Genomic DNA, 27,403 nt, shown 5'->3' with positions numbered 1-27,403 from the left:
GGTGTGCTATGGGAGTGATAGACAGTGGAGGCCATGTGGCCCATCAAGCTCAACAATTGCCAAACCATGACCTGCTGGCTGCTCTGAATCTGAGTGGTGATGGCAATGAGGGTACCTGCCCACATCAGAGACAACTAGGCTCAAACTTGAAACATGTCTAGCAGGGCTTCAGTGTACTCCAATTGTTTTACTGGGAGCAGGTGAGACTTGGGGTAGTTGATAAACTCTAGCAGCTCCAACACCCGATTAGTTCTCAGACTCCTGAGCATCTTACTTCGACGTGCTCTTGACAAGTGAATCATCCAAATAAGGAAACATATGAATTCCCAATCTGTGTAGTGATGCTGCAACTAATGCTAGACATTCTGTGAACACCCTGGGAGTGAACACAAGGCCAAGACGCAGTACTGGTAGTGGTGTTTCCCCATCCAAATCCGAGATAAAACTTTCAGTGGCCTTGGAGTATCTGAATGTGGGTATAAACACATCCTTTAAATCCACAGAACATAACCAATGATGGGAAGAAGGATGCCCAATGAAAACATCGTAACTTTTCCTTGACCCTGAGCAAATATCTGGTCAAGAAAAAGGTCAGGATGGCTTCCCTGAGCATCCTTAGGTACAAAATCCCCATCTTTTTGGGCACAAGGAAGTACTTAGAATACCTTCCCTTCTTACCCTGGTGGAATGGTCTCGACCGCCTGGGCCTTCAGAAGGGAGGAAAGTTCCTCTGCGAGCACTTCCCATGCTGAGAACTGAAACATGACGCTCACGGTGGGCAATTTGGAGGTCTTTGTCGCCAATTGAGAGCATAGCTAGCTTACCCAGACAATTTGGAGAACCTACCGCTGAGTTTACAAGGGGCTACCTTTCCTGGAAAAAAATTGAACCTGGTAGGTGGTCCAGGATGGCTCCTGTTATGGTGGCTCTGCTCATCCTCTGCTTCGACTGGGGAGCACTGAGGCTGCTAGCGAGGGCAGGAGCGTTGGGGCTGCATCTGCTGCTGAAGACGGGATGCAGGGATGTAACTGTCGCGTCCCTCACCTCAGATCCCCGGTGGCAGCGGGGCCCACACCCGGGCACCGACGCGCGGGCCAGGGTGCCATTCGTCCGCGCCATCGGGTGCCCAGGCCGGCGCACAGGAAGAAGATGTCAACCGGGGTGGTGAATCCAGCTCTCCCGCGTCCCCCCGCGCTCCTGGAGGTTCCCGCCGGCCATCTTGGCAGCCCCGGCGGCGGGAAGGAACTTCTCTTCTGGGCGCGGAGCCCAGGAGGATTGACCACGCTTCCGTCACCCGGATTGGCTACTCGCGGCTAGACGCCATCCCCCCAGGTCAGCAGGCCAATCCGGGTCTCCCTGTGGGTTGCTGGGCGTGTCTGCCTCCGGGGCGCTCTGCCTCCTGCCAGCTGCCTGCTATCTCCTTGATGAGAGGGACTATATAGAGCGCTGCTCCCTGCTACTCCTTGCTTCAGCTTCTACTCATAGAAGGGGTAAGCTTCCGAGTGTCGTTCCTGACTCTGCTCTTGTTTGACCAGACCTGACCTGCCTTTGACTTCTGCTGGTTCCTGACTATGCTTGCTTGCCGCTTGTCTTTGACTTCTGCTGGTTCCTGTCCACGCTTGCTCTCCACCTGCCTTGGCCTCTGCTGGTCCCTGACTATGCTGTGCTCACCGCCTGCCCCTGACGCTTGCTGGTTCCTGTCTCCTCACGACCTGTAGCCCGGCCCAGCCTCCTGGACTTTCTCTCTTGCGGCCAGTCCGCCAACCCCTGCGGGTCCGGAAGCCCTGTTGGCCGCCTGTACCTGGGGACTCAACTCCCGGGGAACGGCGGTCACCGCAGGTTTAGACTTGGGGTTGGTTGGCTGTCCTTTGCAGGGCTGGTGACTACCGTCACTTCATCCCTCCAGCGGGACACAAGGGCTCACAAGATCTCCATACAAGACAGTACCTATGCCTCAGAGGGTAGTAGATATCCCACCTACTCCTGACATAAAACCTCAAAGACATGCAGGCCACAGAAGGAGCAGGCTGAGACAGATTTGATGGTATTGGTGCGTTTCCTAGTGAAGTCCACGACCTCCTCTACCCTGTCTCCAAAAGACTATCGCTTCAGAAAGGGACATCTGCCAAATTTTCCTGAACTGCTGGTTCTAAGTCTGAGACACGCAAACATGAGAATCTTCACATCCCCATACTCAAGGCAGAAAATCTAGACGCCATATCAAAAGAGTCAAAAGTGCCCCTAGCTAGATGTTTACTGCACTCCTTCTGCTTGCTTGCCAGCTAGCTATCTGGCAAAGGTGAGTGTCCACAAACTCTAGCACAATGTCCAAAGACTTCAAGTAAATGCTCATATAGAACTGGTAAGGCTGGGATGAGGGAAATAAGCACAGAGGCCTGATCAACCTTTCTCCCAAAAGAATCCAGAGTCCGAGTCACCCTGAATGGGGAGCCAAGGCATGAGTCTTTGAACTCCCTGACCTCTTGAGAGTCGATTCAACCACCATGGAGTGGTGGGGCAACTGTGCCTTCTCGAATCCGGGAGCCTTCTGGACCCTATACATAGAGTCTGCCTTCTTTGGAATAACCTGTACAGAGAAAGGGGGTCTCTCAATGTCTCACCTGTGCATCCTTCAGGACGGTGTGAACAGGGACCGTCACAGCATCCCAAGGTAGAGCATCGTAAATTGATAACTATCATCAGCTTCTCTTCTATCTCCAACTTAAAAGAGATGGCCTCCACCATCTCCCACAAAAAGCCTACATAGGAGAGATCCTTTTTTTTTGGGGGGGGGGGGAAATTATGCCTCTCCTTCAGTGGCGGGGGGGGGGGGGGGGAGGTCCAAGGGAAGACCCAGAGACCTCTCCAAGAAATCCTCAGGGTCCTCCTCACATATCCAGAAATGGTCTGTCCCAGACTCAGCAAAATACTCAACATAAGAAGTCAGTCTGTGCCTGCCTTGGTCTGCTGGCATATTTCAAAATGTGAGCAGTGAGGTGCAGCCCCCTTCCTGAGCTTCAAGGCAGCTTTCTCCCCTGCTAGACGGAAGAGGGTGATGGCATTAATGAGCGCCGGACGGGTTAACAACTTGTTGCATGAACCCCATGATGCTCCTGAAGCAGTGGAGGGCAGGCTCCCCCATTGCCCAACACCAATGGACAAAACTGGCCCCGGAGTCATGGTAGGATCATGACAGAGGGTCAGACCCATGGTCCATCTAGCCCAGTATCCTGCTTCCAGCAGTGGCCAATCCAGGTCACAAGTACCTGGCAGAAACCCAATTAGTAGCAACATTCCTTGCTACCAATCCTGGGGCAAGCAGTGGTTTCTCCCATATCCACCTCAACATCTTATGGACTTTTCCTCCAGGAACTTGTCCAAACCTATTTTAAACTCAGATATTAACCGCTGTTACCACATCTTCTGGCAAAGAACTCCAGAGCATAACTATTCTTAGAGTGAAAAAATATTTCCTCTTGTTTTAAAAGTATTTCCATGTAATTTCATTGAGTGTCCCCTGGTCTTTATACTTTTTGAAGGAGTGAAAAAAACGATTCACTTTAACCTGTTCTATATCATGTAAGATATTATACCCCCCCCCCCCCCCTACCCATCTCTTTTCCAAGTCAAAGAGCACTAACCTCTTTATGCTTTCCTCATATGGGAGCAGTTCCATCCCCTTTATCATTTTGGTCGCTCTTCTTTGAACCTTTTCTAATTCTACTATCTTTTTTGAGATATGGCGTCCAGAACTGAACGTAATACTCAAGGTGAGGTTGCACCATGGAATGATACATAAGCATTATAATAAATAATCTTGGTCTTATTTTGCATCCCTTTCCTAATAATTCCTAGCATCCTGTTTGATTTTTTGGCCACTGCCGCACACTGGGCAGAAGGTTACAGCTTATTGTTTACGACACCTAGATCTTTTTCTTGAATGTTGACTTTTAAGGTGGACTCTAGCATCAGGTAACTATGATTTGGATTATTCTTCCCAATGTGTATCACTTTGCATTTGTCCACATTAAATTTCATCTGCTATATGGATGCCCAGTCTTCTAGTTTCCTAAGGTCTTCCTGCAATTTTTCACAAATAGCATGTGTTTTGACAACGTTGTATAGTTTTGTGTCATCTGAAAATTTATTCACCTCACTAGTCATTCCGATTTCCAGATCATTTATAAGTATGTTTAAATAGCACCAGTCCCGGTACAGATCACTGCTGCAGTTGATTATTCACCATACTCCATCGAAAAAAATAGTCATTTAACCCTACATTGCCGCCTATCCCATGACCTTTTCTCAGGAGTCTCTCATGAGGAACTTTGTCAAAATCTTTCTGAAAGTCTAGATACACTACATCAACTGGCTCACCTTTACTGACATGTTTATTCATGACTTCAAAGAAATGAAGCAAATTAGTAAGGCAAGACTTCCCTTGGCTGGACCTATGCTGACTCTGTCCCATGAAACCATCTTTGTCTATGTGTTCCGTAATTTTATTCATTATAATAGGTTCCACTATTTTGCAAGGCACTGAAGTCAGGCTTACCGGTCTGTAATTTCCCAGATCACCCCTGGAACCCTTTTTAAAAATCGGTGTTACACTGACATCCTCCAATCTTCAGATACTATGGATGATTTTAAACCACAGGTTATAGATCACTAACAGCAGATCAGCAATTTATGTTCGAGTTCTTTCAGTACCCCGAGGTGTATACTATCCAGTCCAGGTGATTTATCACTCTTGTCGATCTGGCTCAGTATATCTTCCAGATTCATCAAAATTTCTTTCAGTTCCTCCATATTGTCACTCTTGAAAACCAATTCTGATACAGGCAGATCTCTTACATCTTCTTCCATAAAGACCAAAGCAAAGAATTCATTCAATCTCTCCACTATGGCCTTGTTCTTCCCAAGTACCACCGTTTGTTCCTTCATGATCTAAGGTCCCACAGATTCCCTCACAGGCTGTCTGTTTCTGATGTACCTGAAAAAAGGTGTTACTATGAGTTTTTGTCTTCATGGCAAGTTTTTCTTCATATTTACTTTTAGGCTTCTTTATCAACGCTTTGCATCTAGCTTGACACTACTTATGTTGCTTCTTATTTTCTTCATTCACATCCTTTTTCCGTTCTTTGAAGGATGCATATATGAAAAAAGTAAGGGAGAGTAGCTACTTTAAAAACATATCTACAGACATACAAGTAAAGAGCTAGGAAAGACCTAAGGAAACAAGTGGGGAAAGTAGGCGGAGCATGGCTTATGGAATTCTTCCCAACCTCTGCATTTATGTATGTACGTATGTAGCTGCTGCTGTGTTGCCTCAGTGAGGTAACAGGGTGATAGTTGTGGCGGTGGAGTGCTATACTTCACTGTATCTAATCTATGCTGCAGAAGCTGGAATTGCTTCTCCTATTACGATGGTACCATAGGCATGATAAAGTTACTCCAGAGTGATGATAATAATGACAAATTTTGCAATTCCCTTGCTTGACTGTTTTCAAATTCGCCCAAAGAAGCTAGTGTGCCTCCTACCTCACAGTCAACATTTAAAACTTGTTTGGAAAGGACAGGTACTACCAAACCCCATTCTCTTCCGTTGGAGTTATGTAATTATAAAGGTATATGGGAATTAACCATACACAATGTTGCTACCATTTTACTCTGTGATAGAAGCCCTAACTGTTGCCTTCAGCCTACTCTTAGTTACATCATTAGCAATCTTGAACACAAAGACTCCCCTTAGTAGTGTCTCTCATATTTACTATCCACTTCTTAGTGCTCATGATTGGGTGGTCATGACGGGTAAATTAAGGCCCGGGAATCCCAACCTGCTTAGGGATTTTGGATACCTGCAACCAGAGTACTAATCATATGTTTGTTGAGCTCATGACAATAAAGAGCTAGCTCAAGATTTTGAGGTGAGAAGAAACACCTAGGTGCAGGACCAGGTTTGTTTGCAAGGAGCACTAGTCTTAATCATATTTGGTGAAGGTCCTATCTACGCAGACCTTCAAGTGGGGATATGAATATTATTATTATTTGGTCCCAGGCCTGACTTTGGTTCAGGATCCAAAAAGAGAGAAAAACTTATAGGCCTATGACTCTAACCTGAACTCCAGTGTGACTGCAGAACTCATCATCTGTTGTGACACTCTCATGCAGCAGAATGAAGAACAGGCGTGAGTGGGAAAGAACAGAGTGGCATTGTTTAGCAACAGTGTGGTCACAAATGCTCTTGAAAAACAGAACAAAGATGGCTTCTCAGGAAAATGACTTAGATTTCCAGTAAAAGCTAGTCCATTATTAGCATTTCCCAGAAGAACTAACCAACTCAATACCATAGCCAATCAGTGTTAACCATTATATTAGCATAGATCCAATAAGATGTGATTACTGTCATATTATCCGTATCCTGAATGGACATATAAAAATTAGTGTACTTCCTACTTCAAGCCAGAGAGACAGCCAAGCTGCTCTCTCCTATGAGAAACCAATGAATTGTATCTGAATTGGCAAGTAATCTGATTGCTTTCTCATAAGTAACCATGAGTCTTTTATATCTACTAATTGGCTTTGAGTGGTAAAATATAACATTAAAGACTCAGACCCAGAGAACACCTATGTGTACCTGGGGTAATATATTCCCTTAACCAATTGATTGTACATGCTACTTGTATATTCTTTGGAGTCTCAGATATAGAGGTAATTTTATGTAGCAATATTCTGTACTCCCAGTGAGATATCTCTGACCTGCTAATTGTACAAGTGCTTGATAAGATATTTAGTAAAGAGCAAACTGATGCAGCCTTGGGTGATTCATTTACTCCTAGGTATTGGGAGGGATAAATGCACCCTAAAATATATACAAAATGAATTAGCTATTTTATTAGGGGGCTTACTTCTCTTGAACCCCAAATTCGATCTGGCCATTTTCAAACTCAATATTTCCTTTTGACTGGTTGTAACCCTATGTCAAATGTGATCCCGCTCCACCCAACGTTTTGAAGTATTAGTTGGCTCCCATACAGAAGACGTTCTCAACCCCTTACATATACATCTTTCCAACTCCCATTGGGTCATAAAGAAAAAAAAAAAGGTCACTAGAAACTGGGAGATAAACACAGAAATGTAAATAAGTTTCTCATATATAAAGACTACATTATATTTAGTTCTAGTTTACTGCATGTTAGCGGACAGTATGCTTACCTAGGCCAGGTGACACCACCCGCTCATAGTGATATGGATTTACGCACACACTGTCACACTTTAGATCAAAAGCAAACTGACAATATTTGACATGCTTAAGCTCATTTTTGTGAAGATCAGGCCATCTCCAGAGCCGAGCATAGATCACATGTGGAAAACCTTTCCGTCCAGCCACCTACAATAAGTAGAAAACAAAACAAGGTTAACTAAAAAAAAAAACCACAGTAGATAACAGATTTAGCTGAATTTAAAACACTGATCTCTAGCACCACAGCAAATAACTCTAGTATATTTAGCACAGCATTGCTTCTATTTATTTGCCTATAAATGTGGAAGTGAAAGTTGTACTCTAAATATAAAGCAAAGGTGCTTAATTGTAACATGTTCTTAATAGCATGATTACAACAGATGCACAAGTCTGTGACATCATTTAGCCAAGCTAGGACAGAACTGCTCTCCCAAAACTAGTTCTGAGTATGTGCATTCCCTACAAGCATCAGAACCCTCAGTTTAAGCTCAGAATCAACTCTCAGGAAAGTAGCAGGGATTTTGTGTGTAGAGGGGTAAGACCCCTGTCACAATAACTAGTGCATTACAGAGCTTGGTTAATACCACCCTGTGCTTTAGAATACAAATTTGCAGTCAAAGTCTCCAATACAGTATGAACTTTGCTTTGATTTTTGACAATGCTTGCACTTCAGAACGAAAATACCAGTGACCCGCCCCCTTTGGCTGATACAAGAATGTGGGCAACCATGGCAAGGACCCTTAGGTTGATCCCAGTCTCCCTGATGCCAGAATTTGGAGCAAGTCTCCAGAATGATTTCAAAAGACATTCTTGTGGTTTTTCAAATCATGACATACAGGGCAAAAACAATCACCTATCATCAGAGGCACTGCTTTTATCAAAATGATATAAAAAGGGCATCTACTTTATCACAAGTTATCTCATAAACTGCTTCGAACTTCTCTCTATTCATCTGATTGGTTCATCTACTGGAACGCTTTAGTGTGTGCCTGGCCTATGAGAGACCACCTTCTGATGCAGCTGTTCCCGAGGGAAAAGAGACTTGCCTGTCAGGTTGTGTAAGGCAAGCTCTGTAATTGCTATTGGGTAATAAATAGATAGCCTGATTATGTGCTGTAGGGAGTGTGTGTTTATTCCAATTAACTTCTAGTAAGTGTTTGAGCTAAAAAGTTAAAAGAACATTTATTCCTAACCTCATTCTAAGCTTATCTAGCATTGGTACAAAGCTTTTAAATCCTATTTCAATTTTCATTCTTGGATATATAACTTTTTAAAAATAATTAAGCTTTCAATGTTATTGTACTTGTTACTATGTTGTTTATGATTATACCTAGAATGAGTAAGAATTCAGATCTTCCTAGTCAGGAGGCGCGATGTCAATACAATAATTCCAGAGTGCTTTATAAAAATACTAGTAAAAAAGCCCCGTTTCTGATGCAAATGAAACGGGGGCTAGCAAGGTTTTCTTCTGTGTGCATGTGGGAGTGTGTGTGTCCCTGCCCTCTGCCCTCTCTCCCTTCCCCTGTGCTCTCTGTCCCCTCCCCCCTCGGAGTCGAGTCCTTCAGTGTTAAGTTTCCTGCTGTGCTGTGTTTGTGTTACAGAGATAGTGAGGGCTTCTGCCCTCTCTCCCCTCCCCCCTCTGAGTCCTTCACTGTTACAGAGAGAGCGATTTGATTTCGTGCTTTGCTGCGTTTTCCTTCACTGTTTGTGTTACAGAAAGAGCGAGGGCGGGGCAGACACTCATGGGGAAACCGGATATCTCTCCCCCTTCACATGTCCGTTGGCTGGAGGCTTCATTTAGAACGTTGGTGGTGCCTTTTATATATAGAGATTATTTACACGTCTCTACCTACGTATAGGTGGTGACTTACTGGTTTACTCCTACAGTGTGCCCTATCAATCCTGCGTCTACAGAAAACATCTGTTACAAGTAAGCAACTTCGCTTTCTCCATTGACAAGTTGGATTAAATTAGACTCCCCAGCTCAGATTGCTCCAGCATTAGGAGGAAGGCCCCACTGTTGCCAAGCAACCCCTTCATACATATCGAGAACTGAAAACGTCATATTGTAATGCTGTTTACTCAGTTTTGAAAATCACAAAAATCTTCAAGCAGCCCAGAACACTGCGGTTTGTCTTTTATACAAAGCCGCTCAGTTTACCAAATTAGCCCCTCTTTTAATCAAGTTGCATTGGCTTCCTATAAATGCAAGAGTCAGCTTTAAACTGTGCACCCTTGTTTATCAAATTTTGTTCGGTCTTCTACCTGATTACATGCAACACTTGCTGCAATTACCATCACGCAATGCCCATCCTGCGTCAACAGACTTACTTCTCCATTTTCCGAATTGTAAGAATCTCCGTTACAAATCAATTCACAATGCCAGTTTCTCATACCAAGCTACTAAGAAATGGAATTCCCTCTCAAAGTCATTTAGGCATGTTTCTGATTACCTAAAATTTCTTAAACTGTTGAAAGCATTTTTATTTAGTGAATTCCTTGCTACTGTTGACCACTGTTAATTCTCTTAGCTAGCTTGTTATTTTCAAATGAGTCATTCTGCTGCTACGATGTTATAACTCTTATTGTCTTTTACTTTTGTTCAATCCTTATTGTACTTTGCTACCACATTGAACCCAACTTGTTTGGGATAACAACGTGGGGTATAAATGCTATAAATAAATAAATATGGACAGACTGTTCAGTATTGTTTGACCAAAGGAACTGCCCGTTTGAGGGCTGGTCCAGGAAATAGTGTAAAATAAAAGTATGTAGCAAGCAGGACTGTGTGGAGTCAGAGTCGGATGCAATTTTAGGTGGAGTCGAAGTACAAATCTACAGACTCCAACTCCAAAATAAGGTAAAATTATGTATAATCATACCTGATAATTTTCTTTCCATTAATCATAGCTGATCAATCCATAGACTGGTGGGTTGTGTCCATCTACCAGCAGGTGGAGATAGAGAGCAAACTTTTGCCTCCCTATATGTGGTCATGTGCTGCCGGAAACTTCTCAGTATGTCGATATCAAAGCTCCATCCGCAGGACTCAGCACTTAGAGAATTACACCCACGAAGGGACACTCTGCCCAGCTCACCACCGCCGAAACGGGGGAGGGGAATTAACCCAGCTCATCCCCACACAAGTGGGGGAGGGGAATCCGTCCAGCTCATCCCCGCGGAGCGGGGGAGGGACACCACACCCGCCGATGCGGGGGGATCTGGCTTATCCTGCAACCGCAACCGCGGGAGGAGCTGACTGACCCGAACACCGCCGAAGCGGGAGGGGTACAAAACTGCCCTACAGCCGCACGAAGCGGGAGGGAGTGCCGGCAGAATTATAAGTCTCAATCCAGCCCCGTAAAACGGAGGGGAGAGGAATGCAGCAGCTCACTGTAACACAAACTCGTCTGAACTCTTGAAGAATCCAAGTGAAAAAACTTGAACACGAAGTCTTTCTGAAGTAACTGAAGAGTAAACTTGAACCTGAAATGCAACCAGAATAAAACAATACAGATATCTGGGAGGGGCTATGGATTGATCAGCTATGATTAATGGAAAGAAAATTATCAGGTATGATTATACATAATTTTACCTTCCATATCATCAAGCTGATCAATCCATAGACTGGTGGGATGTACCGAAGCAGTACTCACCCAGGGCGGGACATAGAAATCCCTGACCGCAACACTGAAGCTCCAAACCGGGCCTCCGCCCGAGCAGCCACAGTCAAGCGGTAATGCTTGGAGAATGTATGGGCCGAAGCCCAAGTTGCCGCCTTGCATATCTCTTCCAAGGAGACGGAACCGGCCTCTGCCATCGAGGCCGCCTGAGCTCTTGTGGAGTGAGCCTTCAGCTGGATAGGCGGCACCTTCCCTGCGGCCACATAAGCCGCTGCAATGGCTTCCTTGACCCATCTTGCCACTGTAGGCTTAGCAGCCTGCAGACCCCTACGAGGACCTGCAAACAGGACAAACAGATGATCCGATTTCCGGAAATCATTGGTCACTTCCAAGTATCTGATGATGACTCGTCTCACATCCAGATATTTAAGAGCAGAGTACTCCTCTGGGTAGTCCTCCCTACGAAAGGAAGGGAGACAGAGCTGCTGATTCACATGGAAGCGAGAAACAATCTTGGGCAGAAAGGAAGGCACTGTGCGAATAGTCACTCCTGCCTCAGTGAACTGCAGAAAAGGCTCTCGACATGAGAGCGCCTGGAGCTCGGAAACTCTTCTGGCTGAAGTGATAGCCACCAAAAAGACTGCTTTCAACGTCAGGTCTTTCAGAGATGCCCTCGACAAGGGTTCAAACGGCGGCTTCTGCAATGCTCTTAGCACCAGGTTGAGATTCCACGCAGGCACCACTGAGTGCAGAGGAGGGCGCAGGTGATTAACTCCCTTGAGAAAGCGCACCACATCTGGCTGGGAAGCCAGGGAAGCACCCTTCAGGCGGCCCCTGAAGCAAGCCAGAGCCGCTACCTGGACCTTAAGGGAACTGAGCGACAGGCCTTTGTCCAGACCTTCTTGCAGGAACGCCAACACTGAAGAAATTGGAGCAGTGAAGGGAGAAAGTGAGCCTGCTTCACACCACGCTGCAAAGATACGCCAAACCCTGGCGTAAGCAGTAGAAGTAGAGCGTTTCCTCGCTCTCAGCATAGTGGCGATGACCTTGTCTGAGAAGCCCTTCTTCCTCAGACGCTGCCGCTCAATAGCCAGGCCGTAAGACCAAAGGGGGAGGGATCCTCCATCACCACGGGACCCTGATGTAACAGGCCCTGCTCCACTGGCAGCCGCAGAGGATCGTCGATTGAGAGCCTGATCAAGTCCGCATACCAGGGACGTCTGGGCCAATCCGGACCCACCAGGATTATCCTGCCGGGATGTCTTGCCACCCGGTCTAGGACCCTGCCCAATATGGGCCAGGGTGGGAACACATAGAGAAGCTCTTGTGTCGGCCATTGTTGGAGAAGAGCATCTACTCCCAGGGATCGAGGGTCCCGTCCTCTGCTGAAGAAGCGCGGCACTTGGCAATTGGCCGATGACGCCATCAGATCTAGGCTCGGCTGGCCCCAGCGCTTCGTGATGTCCAAGAACGCCTGAGCAGATAGCTGCCACTCTCCGGGCTCCAAGGTATGGCGACTGAGAAAGTCCGCCTTGACATTCATGACTCCGGCAATGTGGGCCGCTGAAAGCTGCTCCAGGTTCGCTTCCGCCCACTGGCAAAGATTCATAGCCTCCTTGGCTAGAGGGGCGCTCTTGGTACCTCCCTGGCGGTTGACATAGGCCACAGCCGTGGCATTGTCCGACAGTACCCGTACAGGCTTCAGCACCAGTACCGGGATGAACTCCAAAAGCGCCAACCGAATGGCTCTGAGTTCCAGGAGGTTGATAGACCACTTCGCCTCTGCAGGAGACCAGAGCCCCTGCGCTGTCCTTCCCAAGCAGTGGGCTCCCCAGCCCGACAATGAGGCGTCCGTCGTGACGACAATCCACTCTGGGGTCACCAGAGGCATTCCCGCAGACAACTTGTCTGCCTGCATCCACCAGCTCAGCGCCTTGCGCACTGCTGGATCCAAGGGAAGACGCACCGCATAATCCTCCGACATCGGAGTCCAGCGCTGCAGCAGAGAGTGTTGTAGTGGTCTCATATGAGCCCTGGCCCAGGGCACTACTTCCATCGTGGCCGTCATAGAGCCCAACAGCTGCACATAGTCCCAAGCCCGAAGAGGAGAGTCTACCAGGAACTGGTCCACCTGAGCCTGAAGTTTGACAATCCGATTGTCTGGCAGGAACACTCTGCCCACTTGGGTGTCGAATCGAACTCCCAGATACTCCAGGGACTGAGTCGGGCGCAGCTGGCTCTTCTCCCAGTTGATGATCCATCCCAGGGAGCTCAAAAGAGCAACTACCCGGTCCACAGCTTTGCCGCACTCTGCATAAGAGGGGGCTCGGATCAACCAGTCGTCCAGATAAGGATGGACTTGTACTCCTTCCTTTCGCAGGAAGGCCGCTATGACCACCATTACTTTGGAAAAGGTCCGCGGAGCAGTAGCCAACCCGAACGGGAGGGCTCTGAACTGGAAGTGTCGGCCCAGGACTGCAAAACGCAGAAAGCGTTGATGAGGAGGCCAGATGGGAATATGCAGGTACGCTTCCTTGATGTCCAAGGAAGCCAGGTACTCCCCTGCCTTCACTGCCGCTATAACAGAGCGGAGAGTCTCCATGCGAAAGTGCCGCACTTTCAAGGCCCGATTGACCCCTTTGAGGTCGAGGATAGGCCGGACAGAACCTCCTTTCTTTGGTACCACAAAGTAAATGGAGTAACGCCCCTTGCCAAGCTGACTTTCTGGCACCGGAACGACCGCACCCAGGCGGATCAGATTGTCCAAAGTCTGCTGCACTGCCACAGCTTTGACCGGAGACTTGCAGGGAGAGAGTACAAACCCGTCTCTTAAGGGTCGGCAGAACTCTAGCTTGTAGCCGTCTCTGATGACTTCCAGCACCCAAGCGTCTGAAGTTATTGTGGTCCACTCGCCCAGAAACGAGGACAGCCGTCCTCCAATCTGCACTGGGGCGTGGACCAAGACCCCGTCATTGGGTACGAGACCCTGGGGGAGGACCGGAGGGAGCACCTCCGGGACGGCGGTCTCTGCGAAAGGAACGCTGCTTGGGGGAGAAATGCCTCTTAAAGGAAGAGGGGGCAGAAGAACCCGACCTGCCCGGGCGGTACCGACGGGCTTCCTGAAACCGTCCTCTGGAGGTACCGGGACGAGCACTAGCCCGAGCCCTGACCTCTGGTAACTTCTTGCCCTTAGATGTGCCGAGATCGGTCACGATTTTGTCCAGCTCGACCCCAAAGAGCAGCTTGCCTTTAAAAGGCAACCTAGCCAGGCGGGATTTAGAGGCGTGGTCAGCAGACCAATGTTTCAGCCAAAGCCACCGCCGCGCAGAGATTGTCTGAGCCATGCCTTTAGCTGAGGCTCTCAAGACATCATACAGCAAGTCTGCCACATAGGCTAAGCCCGATTCCAGGGCTGGCCAATCATCCCTCAAGGAATGATCCGAGGGGGAAGCCCGCTGCACCATAGTCAGGCACGCCCTGGCCACATAGGAGCCGCAAACTGAGGCCTGCAAACTTAAAGCAGCCGCCTCAAAGGACGACCTTAAGGCCGCCTCCAATCTCCTGTCTTGGGCGTCCTTTAGGGCCGTGCCACCTTCCACCGGCAATGCCGTTTTCTTAGTCACCGCAGTGATTAAAGAATCCACGGTAGGCCACAGATAGGCCTCACGTTCACTCACAGCCAAAGGATAGAGGCGGGACATAGCCCTAGCCACTTTAAGGCTCGCTTCTGGGACATCCCATTGAGCCGAAATTAAGGTGTGCATGGCATCATGCACGTGGAAGGTTCTAGGCGGGCGCTTCGTCCCCAGCATAATGGCAGAGCCAACAGGGGCTGAGGGAGAGACGTCCTCCGGAGAGGAAATCTTCAAAGTGTCCATGGCCTGTAACAACAGGTTGGGCAAATCCTCTGGGCGAAAAAGCCGCGCTGCAGAGGGGTCATCCGCTCCATCCGAGCGGGGATCCGTCTCCTCCAAGGAATCCGCAAAGGACCGTTGGGAGACCTCAGACACGCTGCCCTCATCTACATCGGAGGAGACAAATTCCTCCAAGGCCTGGGAATCAACCCGAGGGCGTTTACCTCTGGGAACCTCAACCTCTTTACCAGACGAGGGAGCGGGGGCAGCGTTGTGCATGAGGAAGGCCTGATGCAGCAGCAAAACAAACTCGGGGGAGAAACCCCCCAGACTGTGCACTTCCGCAGCCTGGGCAACAGCCCTAGGCGCACTCTCAACCGGCGCTCGCAACAGCGGGGGAGAGGCCTGCTGCGCATCCAAAATGGCGTCCGGCGCGAAACTCCGCGAAGGAGCCGCGCGGGAAGAACGGCTCTTAACTTTAGCCGCTTCTGTGCCGTCGCCCAAATTAAGGGCGTTCATGGCATTAATGTCTCCAACCTCAAGGGCGGTCCAAGAAGAAGCCGTCCGAGCCGCGTGGCCGGCCAAAATGGCGGAGGCGAGGAGCGGGGGATGGGCGTTTATGGCGGGAAAAACCGCCACGCCGGAGGAAGGACCGGGACATTCATCGGTCACGAAACTGCCACCCAACAAGGGCGAATCAGGCTTTAAGACCCCCGCATCCCCTCTAGAAGCGCTCAAGCGACCCGGGGAGCGACCCTTTGCGCCCTCGCCCTCCGACGCCATGTGCCACGAGGAGAAGAATCGGGGAACCCCCGCCCGCTATAAAAAGGTAAAATTACCTGCTGTCCGCTCCGAGTTGTAACGACCTGGTGTCCCAGTGAGTAGCTGCAATAGACGCTTAAATAAACGTCGAAATAAACGCCTTTAAAGACGTTTAAAATTTTTTTTTTTTTTTTTTTTTTTAACGGAGCCAGCGGGAGGGGGGAGAAAAGGAGGGACCTGGCACCACCAGGTTTGCACTTGCTCAAAAGAGCCCTCAACCCCAGGCACTCAACAAAACCTAAAAATTAGGCTTGGAGGCCTAGCCAGAGCTGCTGCTGCTGTGTGTGACCACCACCTGCTGAGATAGAGAACATACTGGGGAGTTTCCGGCAGCACATGACCACATATAGGGAGGCAAAAGTTTGCTCTCTATCTCCACCTGCTGGTAGATGGACACAACCCACCAGTCTATGGATTGATCAGCTTGATGATATGGAATAGTCTGTTCTTACCTCACAGGTCTAAGTGGATTGCAATTTAAAGAGACTGAACATAATCAGGAATTATGGACACAACTAAGCCAAAAGCTACTTAAAGTTACTACTTATTAGACAGAACAAATTTCTGGAAAAGCAGTATTTTAATATTCATCCTAAAAAACTTTAAGGATGTTGCCAAAGTATTTGAAATCTCCTCTCCTATTCTTGCCACTTGAAATGCAAATAAACCATCCACTAATCTCAGTCTTTTCTTCCCTTTTACTGAAAGCAAGAGAAAAAAAAATTAAAGTTGCATTTCCTACTGACTTTAAGAGAAGTATGAAAAAGAAAATGATCGTAGAGGTCATATGGGGCAAGTTCATATGGTATTTTGTAGAGGAAGCATGAAAACTTAAACCAGACTCTGGGCTCTATAGGAAGCCAATGAAGTCTAACATACATTACGCAGTCAGATTTTTAGAGACAAAATTAAACGTAGCAAAGTATCCTGCATTGTCTAAAGTTTCTTTAATGATTGCTTAGTGCAACCCAGATAGATAATATTGCAATAATCCCAACTATGCAACAAAATTTGCACTAACAATCAAAATTGCTCTATACCAAAAAATTTACAGATTTGACGAAGCTTCCTCATTAACAGAAAAGATATATTTACCAGTGCTTTAGATCCAGAACAAAAAAAACGTAAAGCCTAATATCAGTAGGAGTCTGAGTCAGACAGTAGAAAAGAGAGGAGTTGCAAATGACCTTTTGGTGTACCAACTCCACAGCCCTGGTAGCAAGGGCCAGGTAGCTGCTTTGTAGATCTCTAGAGATGCAGATTTCAAGATAGCTACGGTACTAGCAGTAGATCTGGTAAAGCCTGACTCTGTTGGTGACAGGAATACTCAGTTGATCATAACAAAATTGAATTATATGCAGCTAACCAATTAGCATCACTGCAATAGCAAGTTTGCTAAAGTCAAAAGAGACAAACATACCGATGTGGAGGAAAGTTACATTCTTCAGAAGAATCTCTGGACGAGTTTGTAGGACTACCTTACAGTAATGAAATTGACTCTATAGTTAACAGGTGACTAAGGCTTAAAGGTCAATGATCCTTCCAGCTAAGGTTACTGCTACTAGGAAAGGCACTTTCTTTGTGACATATCTCACAATGGGGACTCTATTGCAGAGGTATGTCTAATGTAAAGGAGGAGGGAGATAAGACAAAGGAAATGAGACTGGGGGGCAGAAATTAATAAAAAATTAGGTGAAGTGAAGGAGGACGAGACAGCAAAACAGAGATGAAAGGATAGTGAGCCAGAGCAAAAGAATGAGGTTGAGTGATGACGGGGGGGGGGGGGGGGATGATGGCTATATGTATTTCTGCCAGTGGTCTGCAGGTGTGCATTACAGGCCTGGTTTATAAGCCTTTGTTCCCCTTGAGTAGCCATACCGGGTCAGACCAATGGTCCATCTAGCCCAGTATTCTGCTTTCTAAACAGTGACCAAGCCAAGTCACAAATACCTGGCAGAAATCCAAATCGTGGCAACACTCCATACTACAAATCCCAGGGCAAGCAGTTGCTTCCCATGCCTGTCTCAATAGCAGACTATGGACTTTTCCTCCAGGAATTTGTCCAACCCTTTTTTAAACCAAGATACGCTAACCGCTGTTACCGCTTCCTCTGACAAAGAGTTACAGAGCTTAACTATTCGTTGAATGAAAAAATATTTCCTCCTATTTGTTTTAAAAGTATTTCCAAGTAACTTCCTCAAGTGTCCACTAGTCTTTGTACTTTTGGAACAAGTAAAAAATCGATTTACTTCTACTTGTTCTACACCACTCAAGATTTTGTAGACCTCAATCATGTCTCCCCTCATCAGTCTCGTTTCCAAGCTGAAGAGCCCTAACCTCTTTAGCCTTTCCTCATACGAGAGGAGTGCCATCCCCTTTATCAGTTTAGTCGCTCTTCTTTGAACCTTTTCTAATTCCGCTATATCTTTTTTCAGATACGGCGACCAGAACTGAATGAAGTACTCAAGATGCGGACATACCATGGAGCAATACAAAGGCGTTATAGTATTTTCAGTCTTATTCACCATCCCTTTCCTAATAATTCCTAGCATCCTGTTTGCTTTTTGGCTGCTGCCACACACTGAGAAGATTTCAGTGTATTATCTACAATGACACCCAGATCTTTTTCTTGAGCGCTGACCCCCAAGTGGATCCTAGTATCAGGTAAGATTCAACTTATTCTTTCCAATGTGCATCACCTTGCATTTGTCCACATTAAATTTCATCTGCCATTTGGATGCCCAATTTCATAAGGTCTTCCTGCAATATTTCACAGTCTGCACATGTTTTAACAATCTTGAATAGTTTTGTATCATCTGCATATTTGATCACCTCACTCATCATTCCAATTTCCATATCATTTATAAATATGTTAAATAGTACCGGTCCCAGTACAGATCCCTGCAGAACTCCACTGTTCACTCTCCTCTATTGAGAGAAATGACCCATTTAACCCTACCCTCTGTTTTCTGTCCAATAACCAATTCCTAATCCACACCAGAACCTCGACTCCTATCCCATGACACTTTATTTTTCTCAGGAGTCTCTCATGAGGAACTTTATCAAAAGCTTTCTAAAAATCTAGACACACTACATCAACCGGCTCACCTTTATGCACATGCTTATTTACGCCTTCAAAGAAATGAAGCAAGTTGGTGAGGCAAGACTTCCCTCGGCTGAACCCATGCTGACTCTATCCCATTAAACCATGTTTGTCTATGTGCTCTATAATTTTGTTCTTTATAATAGTTTCCACTATTTTGCTCAGCACCGACGTCAGGCTTACCGGTCTATAATTTACCAGATCACCCCTAGAACCCTTTTTAAAAATCGGGATTGAGAACGCAACGTTAGTAACTCAAGCCCTAAGAGAGTTGCAGTAGACCTAAGGGGGAAAAAAAAATCACTCCGTCCCCCAAGCCCATTCTTCAGTGGAGAGAACAAATACATTATATATCTACATCTATCTATATATCTTTTTCAATATATTTGGAATTGTTTGCTGCATGAGAAGATATGCGAAATCCAGCATCAAAACTGCCATTTCAGTAAAGGCTGTTAGCACTGAGCTCTCAGTGATGACCCTCTTGTAGGCCTCCTATCAAAGCTGACTATGGTCTACAAGACAGTTTTATTATGGCCACTCTAGAAAGCAAAACAGCCGGCTATTTATACCAACCTGAAGCCTCCCATCCAGTGTTCTCTGTATGGTCACACACTTGCTAGGATGAGATCCATTAGTAGTTATAGCTGTAATCAGAGAATCCAATTCATCTTTCTTTTCCTTTAGCTTCTTTACTAAGCTTTCAATTGCACGTTTTGCAAAGGTTTCACTTTCTCCACCTTGTCGGTGACACATCAGACTGTGCACAATGCTCAGACAAGCATCATTGCTTGTCGGTGTGTTGGTAATAGACATACTCTCAATGGGATCCAGCTTCTTCTATGGACTGCTATTCTATTCTGCCATGCGAGGTGAGGCACAGATTCTGCTGTGAGCAAAGTGACAAAAAAGATTACAGTTATGAATCAGAAATCAAGCTTTGAAATTACTATAAATAATAATTTGTAGATTAAATCCACAAAACTTTAACTCCAAAATAACTATACCTACCATAAAAATTTAATATTTCGTCATTATGACCCAGGCATTTCCCTCAATTCCTTTGGGGTTCAAGATCAAATCATAACAAGCATATATTGGGCTACAGAAGCCTTCATTCACAATTACTCATTTTTCCCCATATTTTTATATTCCCCTTCCAAACCTAGCTCAGTCATCACAGTGACACGTCACTGGCCAGGGGGGTCAGAAGCAGGATGGACCCAAGTCTGGCCACTAGATACATAGTTAAGAGATGACAACACTCTTGCCAAGCCCCAAGGTTGGGAATGCTACCACTGCAAACAATCCCAGCTCTGCCCAAGCAGCAAAAGCCTGGCCTCAGTGGAAACACACAGAACAAACTCAATTTTAATCTAAAAACTAAGCTATCTGTATTAAAATTACTTAGTTACCCAGAGCCATGCAGTTGCCATTTGACAATTACAAAACAGAAATAATATTCATCTCCAAATGATGAAACGCACGATAATGAAAATCAGGCTCTCAAAAAGGGGGCCTGCAAGCATTCTTATATCCAATCATACAAACAGCAGCAGAAGGCATCCCATGAAACATTATCCCAAACTACATTTCTCAGTTGAATACACCCAAGACAAGTACTTTAAGAAAATACTAAACAAAAGTCGCAATATAAAACTGCTAAATTCTACTACATCACAAGAATCAAATGTAACAACTAAAACAAAACATTTGTTGTTGACACAGGTAATATGCATAAGGAGAAGAGTTGCTAATCATTTGTATATGTAATACCATTTGCTTTCTCTGAAGATTCTGTAATCGGGAGGCAGAGAGGAAGACACTCGGGTTCCTGTTCTTAGAGCTGCGAGAGATGAGGACAAGCCAGTACACAAGGTGCTCATGAGGGCAGGAGTTGAACACCCTAGAGAAGTAATGCACCAGCTCTGGCCACAGCACACCCTACATAGCAGGCACCTGGGGCTGAAAACACCAGCATCTTAAATCAGGCAGCAAACACTAAACAAATGAGAGGAGAAACAAGTAACCTGGATAAAATAACACATCTGGGGAAATTCTAATGCAACTGCACAGCACAGAATTTGCATAGAATTCCCCTGTCGAACGTAACCGTATATAAAATCTGGTGCAGAATTTGCAGGCACAAACCATACAAGACTAAAGAGTCTACTGCCATGACCTGCAACAGTAGGAAAAACAAAGCAGCCAGGATTGCCATAAGTGCAGGAAGAAGGAACAGTGCAGTCACGATCAGTAGAAGGAAAGTGCAGCTGCAAATGTGCGGGACCAGCAAGAGGCTGCAGCTGTGACCTGCAGGAGCTGGAAGAGCTGTACAACCACAACCCATGTAGGACAGGAAAGAGAAAGCACTGATATTAAGCTTGGGTTCTCACTTTTGAAGGAGGTTAAAAGATAACAGAAAGGGGACTGGGTTATAAGAAAATAATTCTCTTCAAGTTCAAGTGTACAGCTCTATAGAAATTATAAGTAGTAGCAATAGTAGTAGTATAATTTAATTATAAAGTCTGATATACACAAACTAGACTAAGGTATTCTGCGACGTTAAATCTTTGTTGTACAGAAGGTATAACATATCATCCAGTACTTATATACCAGAAACACCACTAAAAGTAAGTTAAGAGAAGGAACAGTCATCCAGGAATCAAAGAGTTAAAGTTCCCATATTCTTCTTAATAGAATCTCAATTACAAAGGGGGCCCTTTTGCTAAGCTGTGGTAAACTCTAACATGTACTTACTGAAGGCTAAAATCCACTACCGCAGGGTGCACTCTGGCGTCCCGTGGTAGTTTTGTGTTTGGCGTGCGCTGCCCATGTACTAAAAAATAGAAAATATTTTAGCACTGGGGCGGAGAGTAGACTTGCCCAGCACTAATCAGTTAGCACCAGCTGCATCAATGCACACTAAGAAGCCCTGTTTACTAAGGTGCGCTAGCGTTTTTAGCGCATGCACATAATTAGCGTACACTGTTGGCACCCACAGGAATATTGTGGGCACCTACATAGTTAGCGTGCGCTAAAAACGCTAACATGACTCTAGCGTGGCTTAGTAAACAGGGCCCCAACAGATTAGTGCATGGTTAGTGTGGGAGCCCTTACTGCCTAGTAAATAGGTGTAATGTTTCATGCCATGTTAACCGGGAAATTAGTGAATAGCCATTAAATGGGGGAAATAGGAAACACAGCCATTTTACAGCCGTGCTAAAAGTGGCCTTAGCGCACACAAAAGCCTTACACTACCGATACCACAGGCCACTTTTTAGCGCAGCTTAGTGAAAGGGCCCCATAATGATTAGTACATATTTCTAGAATAACGTGGACAAACATTTTCTATATAATCTATAATTTGAGACTAAGCAAATCTGCTCTGGCAATGCTTTCCACTATTTTGCTTGAAAAGAAGAAATAAACTTTTCAATTTTTTCCTTTTAGGATTATGAAAAGTGAAGGCTGGGGGACTACATAATAAATGGGACCTAGTTATCATTGAAAAATGAAATAAATTACACATATGAGGGGCTTCACCTTGTAAAATGTTTAAAAGAATGTAAGAAAATTTAAACAAAATACTTGCCTCCATAGGAAGCCAATAAGTTCTATATTTCCACTGCTCATGTGTTAGAACTCCTATGTGGTAAAGATAATAATGGTTTATCTTCATATCATTTCTATTATCTTGCTGAAAACACCAACAACAACAAAATGCACACTTTGTATTTTAATCTTGTCTATAATAAAATCAGTCTGACCCAGCCAGACAGCATGCTTAACCAATAATCTAAAGTATTTTAAGAGCTCTCATGCTAAACAAAGACTTGTATTTTTAGAACTGCATTTAACACAAACTCACTATGATCAGATTTTCATTTTCTAAAAAAAAAAAAAAAGCAATGTTGATGGATTTTGAAAGCTCCTACTTAGCCTCTTCCAAAGTTCCAAATTTAGGTAAACTGGAACACCACAGAAAAATGTTTAGGGAACACACCCTGTCCAGTAACAAATACAGGATACTCCTAAGCCACAGTCAGAGAGAACAAGATAAGCAACAGACCCAGGATAAGAAAATGCAAAGCCTAGAAACAAAATCCCAGAGGAGTGCTACAAAGAAAGAGCATCATCCCACTCTATCATCCAAGTTATCAATGTGGGCTACTGCAAAGACATGTTATTTTACTGTTAACGCCAGTTATTAGTAACTATGGCTCATTGCATAAAATGGAACCCATGCTAAAATAACATGCCTTAACAGTAGCTCACGTTGATAACTATACCCCTGGATTTTGTAACAGCAACTGACCACAAAACTGGAAAGAAGGGAAGCGAATAGGTAGAAAAATAAACCTAAAGAAGTAGATGTTACGGCTGGAGGTGGTGATCAAGTGTGTATGAAAAGCAAAAAGTAAACAAGGAACAAGAAGGGGAAAAAAAGAAACGAAAAGAAAAAGCTAAAAGATGACAAAGGGACACTCTCACTAAGGCTTAGCACATGCTAAGTGCCAAGTGGCCCACAGGTAAAAAAAAAACAGGATGCAGAGCATTTAGCTTACACTAAGCTTTAGTAATAGGGCCCCAAAATGACAAAAGAACACAAATGGCAGATGATGTTTAATGTGAGCAAGTGCAAAGTGATGCATATGTGAAAGAGGAACCCAAACTATAGATACAAGATGCAAAGTTCAGCGTTAGGAGTTACAGACCAGGAAAAGGATCTAGGAGTCATCATTGACGATATTTTGAAACCCTTTGCTCAGTGTGCTGCAGAAGCCAAGAAAGCAAATAGAATCTTAGATATTATTAGGACAGGAATGGAAAATAAAATAAAAATGAGGATGTTATAATGCTTTTGTATCGATCCATGGTGCGACCACACCTGGAATACTGTGTGCAATTCTGATCACCGCATCTCAAAAAAGATATAGTGGAATTAGAAAAGGTTCAGAGAAGGGTGACGAAAATGATAAAGGGGATGGGACGACTTCCCTATGAGGAAAGACTGAAATGGCTTGGGCTCTTCAGCTTGGAGAAAAGATGGCTGAGGGGAGATATGATAGAGGTATATAAAATACTGCGTGGAGTGGAACGGGTAGATGTGAATCGCTTGTTTTTTCTTTCCAAAAATACTAGGACTATGAGGCACGCAATGAAGCTACAAGTAGTAAACTTAAAACAAATCTGAGAAAATATTTCTTCACTCAACATGTAATTAAACTCTGGAATTCGTTGCCAGAGAATGTAGTAAAAGCAGTTAGCTTGGCGGGGTTTAAAAAAAGGTTTGGATAGCTTCCTAAAAGAAAAATCCATAAGCCATTATTAAAATGGACTTGGGAAAATCCACTGCTTATTTCTGGGATAAGCAGCATAACACGTATTGTACTGTTTTGGGATCTTGCCAGGTACTTGTGACCTGGATTGGCCACTGTTGGAAACAGGATACTGGGCTTAATGGACCTTCAGTCTATTCCAGTTTGCCTTGCTAACCATATTTATCTTGAATAAGATCACTAAACTGAGAGCTAAAATTACTGCATTATATGTACAGTACTGTAAATAAACTTTATCTGAACCTAAGAATAATAATCTAGTCCTTATGTTCTGAGATATGATTGAGGTCTACAAAATCCTGAGTGGTGTAGAACGAGTAGAAGTAAATCAATTTTTTACTCGTTCCAAAAGTACAAAGACTAGGGGACACTCAAGTAAGTTACATGGAAATACTTTTAAAACAAATAGGAAGAAATATGTTTTCAATGAATAAAGCTCTGGAACTGGAGGATGTGGTAACAGCAGTTAGTATATCTGGGTTTAAAAAAGGTTTGGACATATTCCTGGAAGAAAAGTCCATAATCTCCTATTGAGACAGACATGGGAAGCGACTGCTTGCCCTGGGATTTGTAGTACTGAATGTTGTCACGATTTGGGTTTCTATCAGGTATTTGTGACCTGGCTTGGCCAATGTTTGGAAAATAGGATGCTGGGCTGGATGGACCATTGGTCTGACCTAGTATGGCTACTCTTACGTTCTTAAACAATATATAGTGCATATTAGTGTGATTCCCCAACACTCAGGGCCAGTATTAGCAATTGCAGGGCCCTGTGCAGACCAGCTTGGTGGGGACCCTGGCCCCCACCCCCACCTAGCACCGCCCTTTGTTGACAATGTGTTTTAAAACTTTTTATTATTTCAAATAAAGACAAATCAAGCAAAACTTGTACAGAAAGCCTAATTCAAATAAGCACAATGCTATCATGTAACCTCTGGGTTTAAAAAGCAAAACCATGTGAAAGGACTCGATAAATTAAAACAAATGCCCTTAATACATTGGAGCTGACTCTGTGGGTGCTGTGGGTGCTTGAGCACCCCCAATATTGAGAAAATTCCTTGTATGTGTCCAGGGAGGGGTCATTTCCATTGGGCTTAGCACCCCCAATAATTTTGAAAAGTTGGCTCCTATGCCTTAATATGTAATAACTGGTAGCAATAATGAAACAGTGATTGAACATTCACATAGCAAGCAGCCTGAGCCAACAGATTTATTTCCCACTGAACATAATTAACGTTGTATGATTTTGGCAGCTAACAGTGTGCTGAACTGGACAATGTTGGCACATTTAGACTGACTCTGGACAGTTCTCCACAAAGGAAACCCTTCCCTCATTATTCAATACCTTCTCTGTGAAACAGTAGTAAGAAAAAAAAAAGGAAAGTGCATTTTTATAATATACCACTTCATTCCACAAAGCAAAAGGAACAAGGTTCCACATGCCATCTTTTTCTTTTAATGTAGGCACAGAAAAAAAAAAATGTTAAATGCTCCCAGGTCTCAACCTAATTATAAGTACAGATTTAAAAAAGTAATTAAATAGTAAGTCTGATTGTTAAGCACCTGATACTCATAACGTCTGTTTTGGTGGCCCTTTACTAGGTGAAAACATCAGAATAGAGTGAATCCCTATAACCAGCCCCTCCAAATGACACAATGATTACGATTTAGAATTAATTAGATGAAACCAATACTTCCTCTGTATACATTCGTATGCTACACAAGCCAGCATCTTTGAAAATATAAGTGAGGTCCAATAAAAATGCTACCAACAATAAAGAACAACGTGGATAAAGCAGCTCATAGATTTGTTTGCTTTGTTTGGGCAAGGGGATGACGGGTACGCAGAGGAGAGGGAAAGGGAGATCAACCTCATGAGCTTCAGCGGCCATCTCAATCTAACCGCCTTCAGCTCTCTCCTACCCACTCCCTTAGTTCTGGCTCGAAGTACCACTGTCTTCTTCAATTTTCCGGGCCTCCGGCAATATCAGTGAGGTAGGCACACTGCCTTCGGCGGCCCTGAAAGCTCTTCCTCTGTTGTAGTGTCCCACCTATGCTCCAAGCTGGCATAGGGTTTGGTGCGCTGCCCGCTGAGCACTGGGAAGGAATAGTTAATGCCCTGTTTACCTTGCATTTCAATGCTACTTGCGGTCAGAGATGACGAGCTTGTTGTTTCACATGCTCGCCGGTTCTTATCATGGGGTAGGAGCAAACGCAGCCTCTAGCACCCATGTTTTCTTCTGATCAGCTGCCTGTTTATGTTAGCTTCTTTTCATTTGGTAATGTCCTATAGCTTACAAAATGTCTCCAAAAGTCATAAATTTCAAACCTCAGTGGCAATTCTTCACATAGGAACACAGCCCTATGGCTCACCAAAATCATTTCTTTTAAATTTTATTTCCACTCATTTTAACTTATTCTATAGTATGCTTTTAGACACTAAAGGGGTCTTTTACTAAAGGCTAGCACAGGTTACCTGCCGCAGAACCCATTTTATCCCTATGACACTTGCTGCAGTTAACATGCACTCATCTATAGTAAAAGACACCCCCCCCAATGTGTACTTATTTATAACAGGACCCACAACCAACATGAATATGTTTCGCCAACGGCTGCATCAAGGTATGGTCCTCCGAGATCAAGCACCCACATTTTACATGGTCAAAATGCAGAACTGTTCATACAAACTCAAATAGACAACATACATTCTATAAATAAACACGCATGCAACTCAGCTCCTGGAAGCACATTATCCTCAGGTTATATAAATAAGTTACTATACAGTGCAGATGTACCTAAGTCCTACTCAAATTAAAAAGAAAAACTCTTCCAGTCAGAGTGAAAACAAAGCAACTATCAAGGCCAGCTGGGGACTTATAGCTCCTCACCCACCTGCTGCTGACATTCAGAGCAAGTCCACACAGAAACACTCTGTGAGAACTAGCTTCGCGCAGAAGGGAGGTTTACACGCTCAAAGAGAGCTAAAGGATCTCTAATTCAACCCCTCCTCCTAAAATATCCTTCCCCAGAGTCCTTGCAGTTTTCAGCTACAATCATAACAAATAAATGTTTCCATTTAGCATTAAAGTAAAATTCTCAGAACATGAGTGACCAGAAAGGTTCCCAGACTGAAGACAGCAATCCTCACACTGTCAGAGATGCCAAGTCAGACGCATTTAGCCACTTTCAAAACACACCAAGCACCCCTCTTCACACGCATTCGGAGACAAGTCTCCCCTCACGGTGGTCTAGCCATCTGTCCCCGATCCAACATGTCTCCCCCTGTCCTCCCCGTCCACGATCCGACATGGCTCCCTCCTACCGTCAAACTCATACACCCACCACTAGTCCCGCAGTTTTCCTTCTCCGACCCCTCTCTCACACACAACTTCTTGTCACCCTCGGTTGGATCCCGC

General features: G+C 44.9%; 1 protein-coding gene across 1 annotated transcript in view; it reads right to left on the bottom strand.

The window, feature by feature from the left end:
• The window catches only part of SMAD4 (SMAD family member 4), a 112,078-nt gene extending 84,675 nt beyond the window's left edge, over window positions 1-27,403 (bottom strand). Inside the window, exons 1-4 of the mRNA XM_030192951.1 lie at window positions 27,330-27,403; window positions 20,422-20,646; window positions 19,222-19,534; window positions 7,216-7,390 (exon numbers count right to left, since the gene is read on the bottom strand). Of these exons, the coding sequence (XP_030048811.1) occupies window positions 7,216-7,390; window positions 19,222-19,461 (415 nt within the window). The 5' untranslated portion in view covers window positions 19,462-19,534; window positions 20,422-20,646; window positions 27,330-27,403. The remainder of the gene's footprint in view (window positions 1-7,215; window positions 7,391-19,221; window positions 19,535-20,421; window positions 20,647-27,329) is intronic.

This window comes from Microcaecilia unicolor, chromosome 2 (assembly GCF_901765095.1).
Source record: "Microcaecilia unicolor chromosome 2, aMicUni1.1, whole genome shotgun sequence".
Lineage (NCBI taxonomy): Eukaryota > Metazoa > Chordata > Amphibia > Gymnophiona > Siphonopidae > Microcaecilia > Microcaecilia unicolor.
The sequence above is the reverse complement of the archived record's forward strand: the minus strand, read 5'-3'. Positions and strand labels throughout refer to the sequence as shown.